The following is a 16,339-nucleotide window of genomic DNA, read 5'->3' as shown; positions in this document are numbered from 1 at the left end:
GTCACAGTCGCAGCCACAGTCGCTGCACAAATGCATACAATGCCACACATGTCGCGCTTAATTAACCCCAAACAATTTCAGCTGTTTGGCTGCCTGACACCAATGCACACACTTGCACAAACACACATACACTCACACACACGCGCACATGAGTCCAGTACATAATATAGTAGAGTCCTTTACACTGTTTATGCGATGAAATTCAAAGGAAACTAAGTATGTAAAGTGTTATCAAATATACGAAAATAAATATCTAATATTTGATTGAGGGAATTAAGGCATACTTTTGGCATTATCAAATGTAGAATATATAATCTACATCTATCTATCGAATACCTATATTATATATGTATATACATATTTTGTTATAGTATTTTCCACACATATACATAGAAATGTTAATGGCATAAACACATGGGTTAGTGTATTAAATTTAAATTTGAAAGCACGAGCTAGGCAGCACTCATAATTCCGATGCACGTTTCAACAGCAGCGCTGAGGGTTGAGCTGACGGCTTGTGTGTTGGGTGGGGGGGGCTGCAGCTGGGGAGCACAGTGACCCAAATTAATCTTATTCATTGGCGGCAGCAAGTGTGTGTCAGCAGCAATCCAGAGCCCGGCTGACAGCCTCGCATCCAAAAACCTTGACTTGTCTATGACCAGGCGGCGCGTCGACAAAGTGGCAAAAGTTTTGTAGCTGCCGTATGAAGAGGGAGCCAGCCTCGTTTGTCGACAGCCGACGCGAGGCGTGAAAAATTAATGTTTTGATTACATTTTCCATACTAGAAAACAGCATTTCAATAAGCTGCTTTCATATTCATACAGTTAACTCTTCACTCATTCAAATAAACACCGGCAAAAGAAAGAAAACACGAAACAATACTTAAAGTCCACAGTCGTGAAAAGGAAATATCACAAGACCTAATAATGAATCATAAAAAGTAGCTAACACATAATTATGGTGATTATCCAACGCCAAAGTGGGAAAGTGGGGCAAAGCTGGCTAAGGAACAGCCACGCCGAGTAAATGGCGACTAAGTGGCCCGCCCGCCTGCACTAATTGTAAGTAACACGTTCACGTTTACAACTTTAAGGGAATTTCCCTCGGAGGACAAGAGACTGGCATGCAAGCAGCACCAACAGCACCAACAGCACCAACAGCAGCAGCAGCCAAGCAGTCAAGCAGGCAGTCAGGCATCCAGTCAACCGGCTAGACCTTGCCAGACGAGACACACAGCCATTCCAGCTTAGACATTAAAGTTTGGCCAGCCAGCTCGTTAAATAGACCAAATTCATTTGGCCAAAAGTTTAAAGTGTCGGCAGCGCGCGCGCACGCCGACATTTATCAGTCATTAACACGGCCAACTACACAAAACAAAAACAGTTGGGCGGGGATGGGCGGCTCTGACGGGGTCTGGCCAAACAATTAAAGCTGTGTCTTGAATTTCCTAACGGGTCTTGGCAGCAGCATTAAAAATCAATAAATTTAAAACATTGTATGACAATAGAAAAAGAAATCAGCAAGAACGCATGGCCCTGCCATAGATTCGATGCTAGAGAAAATTCTCTTCAGGGATGTTCATGTAGCGGCTGTTGTTGTTGTTGTTGCTGAGACGTAGCACAAAATCGCCGAGCCAAACATCCTTTGTGAATACAAAATACGTACAACAAATCAAATAAAAGCACGCCAACAACAACATCAACATCAACAACAATGGCAACAACAATCCGAATGGCAACAAAGACAAAAGTCAAAAGTGCAAAAACAAAAGCAAAACGAACCGTTGCGCCCCCAAAATGCAAGCCGAGTTCCAAGCGACAGCCAGGAGAACGAGAACGTGTCCAGGATCAGCGCATGCGCCAAATTGGCGAATCTCACGAAGCGGGGAAGCCCACTTGGCTCGGTTTGTCTGTGTACATGTGGAGTTGGCCTGGCATCGGGTGGGTGGAAGGACGCATGCATGGACATGTTGTTACAAACGCCGGATAAAATGGCGCTGCCTTGCTTTGGGGGCGCACCACCCATACACACACATACACACACACACAGACAGACACACACATACACAGCGATATTTCTCCTCCATTTTGAGAAAATTTCCTGCTTCGAACAGCAGTCGATGGCCATGTCTGGCCGAAGTGAGCAAATGATTTTTAACAAATTTCATTAACATCAGAGGTCCGTAATCATTCAAGCATCGCGTTTCGTAACTGGCCCAACAATACCTTTCCCGCTGGCCACTCTCATCCATTCGCTTCGCAGGATACTCGATGCAATTTTACCTGCACTGCACCTGACGCGACTACCCATCTAGCTTTAATAAAAGCCACGTGAAAAGTGCCAATACAAGGAATCCTATAAATTCCTAGATAAACCATAACTAGCGTATTTCTAAGCAATCCTTGGTCGGCTCAGACACGGACCTGTGATTTATTTTGTGTAAATGAGCTTTTGTTGGCCGTAAATCAACAAAATGATCGACGAACAGCATCCAATGCAGATTGGCCTGTGTGAGTATATTGCATTAACCAAAAAGATTCTCTTGTGAATGCCGTCGGTGCTTGCAAATATTTGACTTAGCCGACGGGTTTTCAAATACTATTATGAGTACAATTGTTTGTTGTTGAAGTAAGCAATGCTGAAATATCTCAATAGCAATTTGCGTAAATAACATCCCCAGATATTTATTTGAGAATTATTTGAGAATTATTAGATGAAATCATGTGTCACCTTCCAAAGTAGTTTCTAATTCAGACACGCCAGAAGTACTTTATTTTCATAGATATGGAGAAGGGGTTTTAGTAAAGAATAAATAACTATTTAGATGAATTTTTGAGAAAACATCAATCACATTAAATTGCTGCTGCGTCAACCATTGCATTGATATAACCACAATTTGTATAGCATAAATAAATCAGTTAACTGAAGTTTAAGAATATGTTAAAATGTTGATTACTTAGTTGGATAACTGTTTGAAGCTGAAAAGTCATCAGCATTGAATATCATCGAGAAAATTGTATAGGAAAGTGCTATCACAAATTAAATGTAATCTACAATTTTTCATTATTATTCCTCAAACTATTACTTCTACTGTCGGTAAACTACTAAATTTTCTCACTCAATCTATAATTTACAAAAACAATGAAGACAAGTTGAATAAAAGAAAAATCACAATATGTATTAAATATTTGCTTAAAATAAAGTTTATAAATTTTTCATTCAGTTCCTTAGGCGAGTTGTTATACCATTGAAAACATATGCTTAGATACATGTTTAGTATATAGTTATAAATATAAATATACCTGATGGAATTCATATATATATTATACATATATATATTTTAAATATATATATATATATTTGTTTTGGTTTTGTCCAATAGTTTGCTGTACTTGTTCGAGTGTTCGAGTACGAACTGAGCGAAAACTAAGAACCACTTGCACAACTTGGCACTTGAGCTAAGTGTGCTTAAGTCAAGCTGGCAGCGAGCCAAATGCCAAAAATCTGGACACATTTTATAGTGGGCAAAACAAATGCTGACTTCTGTCAGAGATTAGGCAAAAACAAAGCATTTATGTTGTGTATCGTTGGCACAACAGCAGCAGCAGCAGCAACAACAGCAACAACAACAATGCAAAACGGCGCCATAATTTCTTTGTCCGCCCAAATCCGATTAAATTAAACGTCAGTCGCCGGCAACAACTCGGCAGCGACTGACAAACGGCGGCAGCGGCTGCACACAGTATCCTGGCAAGGGTTTCCGCTCGCCCTCTGCTGCCGAAGACTGCCAACATATGCCGCCAGCAGCCGTAACCGACATAATATATCCAAGCCCCTGCCTCTGCCTCAGCCCCTGCCTCGGCCCGTCTCACCCCTTGACAGACATGGGGTGAGCTGTGGCGAGGCTGGGCCGGCTAGGGGTTGAATCTCTAGCTACTGATTCATTGCAGTGTCTCGTTTACAAAGCGCACGCACTACTCGTAAATTCTATTATAATTTAGTTATAAGCAGCGCGAAACTCGCCCTGCAGGGTGGGTGCCCTGCCGCCGCCCCCCTGATTTCTGCTGCACATTAGAATCTAATTAGTGTGGCGAAAGGGCCAGCGCTATCAATGTCTCCTCCGCCCTTGCACTTGTCCGCGCAAATCCGCTGCTGCCAAGCGCTGACATGTCCAGCCAACATGCTGACATCCTGATAAGCCTTGCGGCAACCAAAGGACACAGCACAAAAGACAAAAGTCTAACAGGTGCGCCAGCTGAGCGGCTTAGCACTGCAGCAATTCAAAGTAGCTCACACTGAATGAGGTGTCCGAGCTTAAATGTATCAAGCAAGGGAAACGAAGCGACCTCTGAAAGCATGCGGCAGCAGTTGCTCGTGACAATTGATGTGAAATGCGAACCATATGTTTATGTTTATAGAAATAAGCCTATTCACTTAGTTATCCTTGTGCACGAATCTTTAGGCAAGCTCACAGAGAGGAGAGAGAGATGAGCTAGGGTCATTCACTGCGTGATGTCCAAGCTGTAGGCAAGACGAGCTAAGACAGCCGAATCTATAAATAAGATTGATGGATTGATAAACGAGTATAGAGGCTTGGTATAGGATTATATTTTAGAATTCATATATGCATCTACTTTTGGCAGTACCTTGAGATAAATTGGAGCATTTGTCTTTGACTTTCAAATATTTAATAAATTATAAACCCCATTACTAAATAAACATGAAATGCAATAGCCAACCCACTTGTCATCTGTCCAAGAAGTGGGCAGTCGAGTGGTTTGATTTGAAGTGTCATTTGTGGCTGCATTTTAGTCTGCACATGACACGAATTGTATTCCTTACACGTGAGACCGCAATGCAAATTGATAACGTAAATTACTTTAAAATGCTGCACATATTTCTAGCATAAATTTTGCATGCCACAGAAATTGTTGTGAAAATTTAATGAAATTACGCACAGGCCAAATCATTTAAATACAAAATGTATGTAAAGTCAGGCAGAGCTCGTGAGAGTATATGTGTGTTTGTGGACTTGCACACATACTCGTACATATTAAGTTAATGCAAAAAAAAGGAAAAAAGAGAAAACCTATGGATAAGGGCAAAACAATAACAACTGAAAAAGCGCGTAACGAAACAAGATAAACGGCACTCACGCACACACTCACACACACGCACACTAAGAGGCAAACAAATTACCGTACAATTTCAACAATTTACCATAAATTGAGACAACAAGCAACAAAAAGCCAGCCAGCCAGCCAACAGCAGTAGCACAAATGCCACAAATGTACAGTAATTTTTTGCCACCAACTCGAATAACCGCACTCGCACAAATACAACAGGGCCCAACAGCACAATACGTATACGCAGCGTATTGCCAGCGTACATACATATATAAATATATATGTGCGTGGAATTTGCAGTACGGCCAAACACAGGCAAAGGGAGAGAGAGGGAGGGAGGGAGGGAGAGACGAGTGCGTACGGTCACGCACATATTTCGCTACAAAAGTCATTTCAATAATTGCAAAACCACAAATTTACTACAACTCGAAATGGTTGGCAAATGGTCACAGTTACAGCTACAGTTACAGCTACAGCTACAGTTACAGTTACACTCACACCGTATAGAGTGGGCAAAAGTGCAGGGAACCACAAATGCAAATCCCGTTTGGGACATAGTTTTTGCCACGAACCACTGAACCACTGGCCGCAGTTGTAAATTGTGAGGAGGGCACACGACCAGCCGCAATTTGCATGCCGATGTGAAAATAAAAATAACTGAAATGTTTCTCATTTGCATGTTGGGGCCCTGGATCCACGACACAACCGCAAAAACCAAAATAGTTCCAATGGACATCAAATGTCAACAGCAACAGCAGCAGCAGCAGCAGCAACAGCAGCAACACAACCATCACCAACAGCAGCAACATTTATCGGGAGCTGGACACACGCAGCACCCGGCCGCAGCAGGCATTGCAATGGGGCACAGTCAACTGCTGTTGCACGGAAATGAGCGCATGTTAACAACACCAGCAACAGCAACAACAACAATAGCAACAGCAGCAGCAGCATCGGCTGCAACAACAGCAACAACTGCGACCTGTCAGCCGGCAGGCAGCAAGACAGCAGCAGGAGGAGCCACCAACACCCACAGTGACAAAATGGCGTCAGCTAGCCGAAATGTCAACGGAAGTTGTATCAACCACAGTAGCAGCATGTCCACCGCACACCAACAACAGCAACAGCAACATCAGGCTCTGCCGTTGACAATGAGTAGACAGGGTCCCGGGCCGGGTCCACCCATGCAGCTGAGCAACCGCATCACCTTGGGCGAGTGCAGTCTCAATGACTTGGATGGCTTTTCAGCAGCACCACCGGCGCCGCCGACATCATCAATCGCACCACACACACCACAAGCGCCTCAAATACTGCAGCAGCACACGGTGATGGGCATGGCCATGCCCGGAGATGGGGGCATGGCCATGGGCATGGCCATTAGCATGGGTCCAGGACTCAACCAATGCACCTACTGCTGCCAGCCAATTTGTGATCGTTACATCATGCGCGTGGTGGACAACTCGTTTCACGAGGGCTGCCTCAAGTGCTCCGCCTGTTCGCTGCATCTGGTGCACTCGTGCTATGCGAGGGACGGCAAGCTGTATTGCCGCATTGACTACGAAAGGTGGGCGTGGACGGCGGCTCAATATGGTTGTCCAGCAACTCAATGATACCCCTATTTCCACAGACTCTACTTACGTAATCGTTGCCTTGGCTGCGGCCATAAAATCGCCGCCGATGAGCTTGTGATGCGCTCGCAGGAGAATATCTTCCATCTGAAGTGCTTCGCCTGCGTCGTATGCGGTGCGGTGCTGAAGAAGGGCGAGCAGTATGTGGTCAAACAGGGACAGCTATTCTGCCGCTTCGACTACGAGAAGGAGGTAGAGATGCTGCAGGGATATGGTGAGTCATTAAATGCATCACCCAGTTGCCACAGCTGTCTAATATCATACTGTCCTAGATTATTATGGCGATGACCTCTTTCCACCTAAGATGGACGGACGTCGAGGTCCGAAGCGACCACGCACCATACTCAACACACAGCAGCGGCGCGCCTTCAAGGCATCCTTCGAAGTATCGCCCAAGCCGTGCCGCAAAGTCAGAGAGAACCTGGCCAAGGATACGGGCTTAAGTCTGCGAATTGTACAGGTAAAGCGAATGCTTATCAATATCTGATTTAATTCATTCCATTCTACTTTGCATCGTTCGCTCAGGTCTGGTTTCAAAATCAACGCGCCAAAGTTAAGAAAATACAGAAAAAGGCCAAGCAGGAGCCGCCCGCGAAGGGTGTCAGCGACTCGCACTCGCAGGACTCGCAGGAGTCGCATGACAGCAGTCTGACAGCCAAAATCAAGGACGAAGCGCAAAGTGATAGCGAGTCGCAACAAGAGTCGCCATTCTCCACAGCCTCGGACGGACTGACAAGGCTGCGCTGCAACATCAAGGACGAACAGGAGCAGGGCACTCTAAGCTGCATGGAGACCAACAAGGGTAAGTGCCAAAGAGGAAACAAAAAATACAGAGTTACAACAAAGGTCAGCTAAACATATTCTGTGACAATCAATAGAGAACTGCAACAAGAACAGCGAACCGATACTGAACACCATACTTGGCCTGAGCTACGCCACCTTTCAGCAGCTGATGGGTCCCTTCACACAGACGCCAATGATCAATCCGATTGATCGGCTCTACAGCATGCAGAGCTCCTATTTCCGGCCCGACGAGCTGGGCGCCTACGGAGAATGCGGTGGCGGAGGCGGTGGCGGCGGAGGCGGCGCCAAGGAGCCCATGGATCACTAATCTCGCCTGCAAATGAAAACGTTTTAAGCCAAAATCAAAATTAGTACTTGTAAAATAAACAAAATGTTAATGTGCCAGAAACCCGCTTTAGATAGTGAGGCGAAGCCGTTCGCCAAATGCAGCAGCACGTGCAGCACCCTGCATCCAGCATCCAGCAGCCAGCATCCCCGGTCCAACTCAGTGCAACCACCCAGCGCAAGGTTGCCAGATTTCGGGTTGTCCTGCAGGTGCAGCCTCGACATTCGTTCCACTCAGTTGACAAGAACAAAGCGCTTAACACAACAGCAGCCACAGCCACCCCGAGCTGGGCATAGTGCCCGAAATGGGCGTAAAATACCGATTCGTCATGCATTGTTCGGCCGAGCCCTCGATGCGCGCCCGACCCTGTTGTCAGCGCCGAGCTGTCAGTGTCGCTAACTTAAACCGACCCCCATCGGCAGGCAGTTCACCCGATGGCTGACATCGGGGGCGGCTATGCTATCCGTGGCACGCAGAGGCCACAGCTATCTATTGGCATGCGAAGTGTCCAAGGGGGCGGAGCCAGAGCGGCGCAGAGGCCATCGAACAGTGCACTTAGGATCAATGATATTGAATGGAAAATGAAAAGCTTTTATTTTTGTAAATGAATGAAAATTGTAGATTATAGCTAGAGCATAGATAGTTCTTGAATTAATACAAAGTTGGATTGGGTTTAGTACTCATAGAATAGTATGTTATATAAGATTAATCATTCAAGCCTTTAGTTAGTATTCACAGTTCTATACAGAATAATGATGCTAATGTAAAGAGATCATGAAAAAAGGTTTATCTACTGCAAACCTGATCGCGAGCTCTTAAGCAGCGGTACACGTGTTTACACAGTCCAATGTGTGCCCCATCCTGTGCCCCACTCCACTCCACTCGCCCAGCATCCGCATGCAATTTGTCACAATATGTGTCACATTAGCCACAGCAATTGTGCTTAAATGCTGTCGTCTTTCTCTGCCCTTACTCGGTCGTCGCGTCGTCATTTGTGCCGCTAACCAGATTATACCCCAATTGCGACACCGCGGCCCGGAGCAGGGAGAGGCAGGCTGATGCTGCAAGAGTAGTTAAACAAAGGGAAAGGCCGCACCACCAACAACTCCAGCTCATGGCCAGAGCATTAACCACCGTTGCAACTTCAGAGCAGCAATGCAGCCCTCTACACACACACACACGAACAGAGACACACACACATATATAGGTAATTTCTTTTACACGCTTTTAAAACGCACATCAGCGAGAAGTGAAACTTCTCTTCAGGCGAGCCCACATCGTTAATCAAATGCTGAAAGGAGCAGCGAGCAGCAAAACAAGTGCATGAACCACTGTGCAGTCGCAGAGAGCAGAGAGAAAAAAGAATGGCAAAGGGACGCCAATGCAAATGACTGGCAAATGTGTCTTGGGCATTAAGTCCTTCTGCCCATGTCCTGTCACTGAACTCACTTTTATTCCACTATAAATAATCGAGTGGCGTTTGCACATGCTGCGAAAGAGTTGACCGCGTCGTTTCGAGCATCTTGTCGCGCTTTTAAATGGACAAATTACGTAATTAATTACCGCCATATCGAGGAGCAACGGACGCATTTTAATGGTCATTCAGCCACTGTCTGGCCACAGAGCAAAGTGAAAAGGGCATGGCATATGTAAATATCCCAAAAAGGTAAACTGTGTAAACAACTACGAGACACGACCCGAAAATCAACATTGAAATATATGCTGAAATGAAAAATAAAATGCTCAAATTAAATAAATATTTAGTTTTATTTTTACAAACATAAAATGCCAGTAAATACAAATTTAATATGCATTTGTAAACCTAGAGGCAAGTTGCTTAACTGCACATTATGCAAATCGAACTGCCACAAAGCACACTCGAAACATATAAAAAACGATGGCTATTTGATTTTTATGGACAAGTCAACAAAGTAAAGGCTTTCAAAAGCCAATCAGCAACTGCAAATGGTTGACAAAAACTCCCTTTTCATGCACTTTCATGGTCATAATACGCTTTTTGTTGAGCGTCTGCTCATGCTGTTATGGCTTTAATAAAATCAAAAGCCAATTGTGTATTGCCAATAAAAACAACAAAGTTAGAGGGGGAGCGGGATGCGAGGCAGAGCGAGGGGTAGAGTAATGCACATAAAAGAGCATGGAAAACGTGTACGCATTTGTTGTACAAACAAATCACAGGCTGTCAAAGGTCTCTTGTTTTATTATTATTTTTAGCTCGAGAATCGGCTACGAAAATTGTGCAAAAATATATGAAAAATTATGAAAACATATTGCAGCCTGGGAAAAATATGACTAGCTGGAAAATGACCAGCCATTGAGACTGACCAAAGTGCTCATATCTTAAATAAATAAAGTTGGGAAGTGAGAGACGTGGTAGTTACTCTGATATGGGACTGGTATAGATTCATAAATAAATATATAAAGATTTTAAGCTAACAAAGCAAAAAGTTTTATGAAAAAACAAATTAATTTCTTAGTTATTTCACTTTGATATTAAATCTATTTTAAATCAAAAATATCATACTTTTGCTTTGCTAGCTTAAAATCTTTATGAAATACATATACAATATATCGAAAAAAAAAATATTAAAATTAAAGAATGCTCTATTCCAAAGTGCTCTTTCTATCGCTTATATCAACTTCAATAACAGATCTAACCCTAGGACTTTATTTCCTTTATACATAAACTAATTATATTTGATCATATATGACAGACTATCAGTTAGTCAGTTCGTAGAGTTTGTTAGAGCGAAACTTCTACAACAATCATGTACTTGAAAGAGAAACATATTACGTAAACTATTTGCTTGAGCCCGGCTGCGTGACAAAGTTTAAAGTTTGCGCTCATAATTATGTTAATCGAAGTCCGTAACATGAACTGCGTCCGGTTGTGGAGCTGTTGCCGGGCCTACGGCTTGGCAGGCAGCAATCATAAGGCGCAGATGTCACCCGTCGATGTCGATGGCCGGACGACAGGTTCTGGCTGCACAGTTTGCCGACGCAATCTAAATGCAAATGGTTGGCTCAAAGGACCGTTTCTGTGCCCAAAAGGAGCCACAAAAGCCATAACCAAGAATCTGGCGCATAATGCAGCCGGCAAACGGGGCGGTAAATGAGTGGCCCAACTCATTTGATGTGTGCGTGTGTGTGTGGCTGTGTGTGTGTAAGTGTACTCGCTTTAGTGTTTGTGGTGGCACATAAGTAAGTACAAAGGAGCATTTCGGCTGCGACGTCTGTTTCAGTTCCATTTCGACATTTGGCACAAAATTCATAAATGCTAATTTCAACACATTGTGCATACGTTACAAATATGAATATTTACCATAACTAGGCACGCACAGGCACAGACACAGGCACAGGCACAGGCACATGCACAGCCAACACTTCGATTGCCTGCCTGCCCCCCGCCTGCCTGCCTGCCTTCGAGGCTGGCAACAGCCGCAATGGCAGCCATAGACGCAGCCGTTGCCAGAATGCCAGCCACCCAATAGCCTCGCCTGCCCCGCCTGCCCCGCCTGCCCCGCCTGCCTTGCGAGCTAGTCATCTTTATCGACAAAAGGTTTGCCATGGTTTTAGCTTTTAGCTGGGCTTGAGTTCGTTTCTGGTTTAATAAAAGCCTTTTGCAAAATGAAGCAATTGTGTGTGTGTGCGTGTGCTTCAGTTTTCGAGCGCAGGCTGACGCTGGCTGGCTGGCTGACTGGCTGGCTGGCTGCCTGGCTGGCCTTAAATGTATCTCGCAGCTACATTTGTAGCTCACTTGTCTGCCAACTGTGTGGGCTTGGCAAATATGCGTCAAATCACACAGACGCACTGTTTTTGAATACCAAATGGAGACTACAATCGAACGAACACACACACACACGCCCACTGAAACTAGTCAGTGCGTAGCAGGCATAGTCTATATTTGTCTACTTGATGCCTTAGATTGAGATTGGTTTTGCGCCTGGACGGTGTAATTGGTTGCAAGTGCCGAGCCACTTGTCTACCAACATCGTCTCTCTCTCTCTCTCTCTCTCTCCCGCCCTCACTTTGTCATAAATGAAAATTTTTCAATTGATAGCCAAGCACTGGCCGGGCCAACATTATTAGTTTAAACTGGGCCTAATCGAAACAACTAATGAGTTTCCAATAGGCGTTAAAGTGGCCAATAAGTGGACTAATGAGAAAAAGCGTTTCTTAAGCACTGCCATATGCCACAACACCCACGCCAGCAGCTGGCTAACAATACCCAGGCCAACCCTGATCCTAGCCCCAACCCTTAGCTATCCCCACTCCCCCAGTTGCCAGCAGATAATTTGAATTGCAAAATCTTTTGAAATTGGTGGCAACAACTTACACTCACGATTTGACTGAGGGGGTGTCGAATCTGGCATCAGGCTGAAACCAGTTAACATGACAGACATCAAAGAGGCGTAGTTTACGAAAATGAAAGTATCTGTGGCCACAGTTCACTGCAGATTGACTTTTGCGCCTGCCCTGCCCTGGCCTGGCCTGGCCTAGTCGGGTCAGAAGCCAAATGCAAATGAGGCAACATCATGTTTCTAAAGGGGGCGTAACGCCTGCAAATATGCAAATGCTGTCTATAAATATTTAAAGTAAAATGTTGCAGCACATTTCGAAATTTCGTATCTCGAAAAAGAACGAAAAGGAAACCTAAATACAAAAATACTAAATGCATTACATATTTGTGTGTGTATGTAAGAGGAATGTTTTTCATTATGCTGCCAATAAAAGCAACAAATTTAGCACGCACATACATACATATGTATATACGTGGAAGTATATGTATGCAAGCGAGCTAACTCGCGTGCATGTATTAAAAATATCTTGTAGATACTTTTGAACCAGAACCAACAGCAGCAGCAGCAGCAGCAGCAGCAGCTGCCCCGCTGACTACGACGAGCTTTAGTAGCTCCAAGCAGTAATAGAAATCGGCTTTAGTAGGACGATGGAATAAAAAAAAAAAAAAAATAAGATGTTGGCTGTCCAACTGCTGTCGCCTTTCCCGCTGCCGTTGCCGTCGCCGTTGCTGTTGTTGGTGTGCTGCAAAAAATGTTTTTATTACATTTCGCGCTCGCGTATTTTGCGCTACTCACGAAATACTTGATGCCAACACAGCCGCAGCAACAAAGGCAGCGCTGAAAGCCAACTCAAAATAAATATCAAGCACTCGCTGCGGGTCGAAAGAGTGAGGTATAATTCCAGGCGCAGCTCAAGCCCTCGCAGCCCTACCCCTCCCCGCCCCCGTTGGCACGGTCGCCATCGTCCTGCACTTGCTTCTGAGCCTTGGCAAGACGGCGCCGGCAGTCACACTCGCACTCAAAGCCGCGCGCATCAAAGCGTATTCACAAGTGGTCCTTTGCGCTTTACTGATTTCGCAAAGGCTAAAGGATATTTAGCAAGTCCTTCTTGCTTGTTTTTTTCTTCTCCTTTGCCTTCTGCAGATACTGCGCTGCCACTAAAGGAGTTGTCTTGGAAACTTTTCTGCGAGCTACTCAAGTCGAGCTGCTCAAGTTATTGTTGTGCCCAACAGCGCGGCGGGCAAAATGGAAAACCCCATCAAAATCTACGCGGAAAAATTAAAAATAGGAAATTGAGAAGCGAGCGGAAAAAAATTGGAATTAAACGAAACCAGATACTTGGAAATGCCTGCCTCGGCTTGTCTTTGAGTAGCTGGCAAAGCGTCTGAGCTCACAGCTAATAAAATGCCAATTTTGTATGCGTAAGATGTCGACGGAATGAATGGAGGTACAAAGCACAGTTTATTGTTTATTGATCATACTATATGCATGTAAAACAATAAACAAAGAAACAGAAGACATCGGACTCTATAGAGGCAAATGAGAGTAAGTGGCTGACTGTTTTAAATTACTCTGACTGAGTTTGGTACTTTAAGCTTGATTCATTCCTTTTCTATTTTTTATTAAATTTCGTTTAATATATTTGCTGTATGTGAACATCCAAGTAGAACTTAACTCCTCCACAGATGCAATCTCGATCAGTTTGGCAGCTCATAGGCCATCCTTTACAGTCTGTTGCTTTTCCGCACCTTTATTTTACAGTCTGCTACTTAACAGTCTGTTACTTTACAGTCTGCTCCTTTACTGTCTGTTACTTTACAGTCTGAGCCTTTCTAGTCTGCCCGCTTACAGTCTGATCATATGCAGTATACTCCTTTATAGTCGGCTGGAAACCTGCGTCAAAACCTTTACCATCTTTGCTTACTCCTATGCCTCCTTGGTCGATTTCAGCCGTCTTGAAGATATGCAATTCGGAATTGCAATCAAGCGTAAAGAAAACAATATTCGGTTAGCAAACAGTCGTGGAATCTCTAAAAAAAAAAATATGATAAAAAAAACAGGTACGCATTTAATAAAATATTTGCCGTGCGCTTGCCGTCGCCCCTCTCGCTCTCCCACTCTCTCCCTATCCCACTGTCTCTGCCACTCTCGCGATATCAGCATGAGTTTGTGCGTTTTTTATGCATGCAGATTATGTTTTCATTAAATTATGGTAGCTATGGTTACTTTTATACAATCCAAAGCTACTTCAAACGCGAAAGCGCACGACCCCCATCGCCCAGCCCAGTAGCCCCTCCCGCCCAGCTGCCCCCCACAGAGCGCCCACTCCAAAGCGAAGCACAAAAAAAAAACGCAAAGGAAAAGAATGCGCATAATAGAAAGTAATGTGTATCTGGCTGTGGGGCATGCGACGTTGCTGTGAGGGGGTGTGACAGAGGGGCGCATCTAAAGCTATACGCTGCATAACTACTGCAAGAGTAGTCAAAGAAAATTGTAGTTTATTTTTATTGCATTTATTGTACGCTCGACTAGCTAAAAGTCATACATACATGTACAGCCGCGGACATGCGTGCATTTGCATGCAGCGTGACATGTGCGAGCGAGTAAAAGCGGAAACGGAAGCGCGCCATCTTTTTGGCTCTAAATTTACACGTATGCGTTAGTATGAGTGCGTGTGTAGTTTCCATTGTTGCTGCCATTGCTATTGCTCTTGTTGGTATTGTCATTGCTGTTGTTGTTGTTGTTGTTGTGCTTTAGTAAGGCACGTACATTTATTACTTTTTGCACTCACACACATCGGAGACGCCGGCACATGCATGCAAAACGGTTTTCATTTTTTATTGCGAGAATGTAACGTGCCGCATGCGAATTACTTGCTTCTCTAGCCCCAATCTGTGGCACTGCCGCTGCCACTGGCTCTGCCTCCAGTCCCCAGTCCCAAGCCCCCTCCATCCAGCGATGCTGTTTCGTGCTCTGGCTTTTCGGCCTTTCGCCACGTTTAATGTTAACTTTTCTTCTTTTATTTTTTTTTTTCCTCTGCTGCGCAGAAAATATGAAAAATATTCGTAATAGAGTTGTTTGAAATGTACAATAAGCTTTCAAGTGGCTTCGGCGACTGCCAAGTGGCAGATGGCGGCCCTACCCAAAAACCCATATGGAAAATGGGAACGCCGGCAGCAATGAGCGCTGCTTAACTGCAGCATCTTTTCATTGTTAACGATCTGACAGCACCGAAATGACCTGAGATAGGATACCCATTGAAACACAGTGATAGCTAATGCATATGTGTGCAATAAGTAATAAAATAAATAAATATTGGATTGAGATGAGCATTTACAAAATATATAGCATACTTTTTAGGGCTGAAGAATCCGAAAGAGACTGACGTTTTCTATGATTGGGATTTCATATAGAACAGAGCCATATTCATTCGACATTTTCCATAGAATAATAGCTCACTTGCTTTCACAGTGAGCGTGTCAGTCAGTCCATCATAATCCACATCGTTATCCCTCTTGCCATTCTGCAGTTACATATCAAGAATTCAACTGTCTGACGATGCGAGTGCCTGATATATATGCAGTGAATGCAGCCATGGCAGAAGGTACTTAGGCTCCCAAAGGGGTGGCACATGCGAAATTTTAATAATTTGTGCATCTTCCAACACTTTGAATAAAAATTGTTGCTTTGATGCTGGCAGCAGCAGTGGCAGAGCGGCGTAACTAACAATAAAACTTTTTAGTGTGAAGCGCCAAAAGAGACGACAAAAAATATGGACACATATGAAGTCATAAAGTCATATTAACACGTACGAGTGCGCACAGGATATTAATGTGCAGCACACACACACATACAGAAGTACACAGGCACACAGTTTTTATGCGCCAAGTTGGCTGACTTCAATGTTAATATAATTTCAAATATTGCGGTTAATTTTTCGTACGTGCGATGCGAGCAACGGAAATGAGTTTGCAAAATTGTTGGCTCAACAATAACTAGCCAGCATTGCAGCATTTATATAATAAATATATGTGATACAAATATGTGAAATGCATTCCCAGCTGAGCTGCAAAAAACTAATTTCGGGCATCGCCCCAAACCCACTTTGAAAAGTAGGCACAAACTTTATGAATTTCGCTA

The 16,339-nt window shown here is 44.2% G+C and overlaps 1 protein-coding gene across 1 annotated transcript; it reads left to right on the top strand.

Annotated features, from left to right (window-relative positions):
• Positions 1 to 1,608: 1,608 nt before the first annotated feature.
• On the top strand, positions 1,609 to 9,620 carry LOC108614597 (uncharacterized). Its single transcript, XM_018008788.2, has 6 exons — positions 1,609 to 2,510; positions 5,850 to 6,687; positions 6,751 to 6,965; positions 7,024 to 7,211; positions 7,277 to 7,553; positions 7,630 to 9,620. The coding sequence occupies exons 1-6, from the start codon at positions 2,474 to 2,476 to the stop codon at positions 7,860 to 7,862; spliced, it is 1,788 nt and encodes a 595-aa protein (XP_017864277.1). The 5' UTR covers positions 1,609 to 2,473; the 3' UTR covers positions 7,863 to 9,620.
• The last annotated feature ends 6,719 nt before the right edge of the window (positions 9,621 to 16,339 follow it).

Source organism: Drosophila arizonae, chromosome 4 (genome assembly GCF_054131065.1).
Source record: "Drosophila arizonae isolate 15081-1271.41 chromosome 4, UAZ_ARI_1.0, whole genome shotgun sequence".
Classification (NCBI taxonomy): Eukaryota; Metazoa; Arthropoda; class Insecta; order Diptera; family Drosophilidae; genus Drosophila; species Drosophila arizonae.
The sequence above is the reverse complement of the archived record's forward strand: the minus strand, read 5'-3'. Positions and strand labels throughout refer to the sequence as shown.

Excerpts from the sequence above, each read along its gene's own strand:
- LOC108614597 (XM_018008788.2), top strand. The coding sequence starts at position 2,474 with ATGATCGACGAACAGCATCCAATGCAGATTGGCCTGT. Across the intron at positions 6,688-6,750 it reads TGCCGCATTGACTACGAAAG|ACTCTACTTACGTAATCGTT; the intron begins GTGGGCGTGGAC and ends CTATTTCCACAG. Across the intron at positions 7,554-7,629 it reads CTGCATGGAGACCAACAAGG|AGAACTGCAACAAGAACAGC; the intron begins GTAAGTGCCAAA and ends GACAATCAATAG.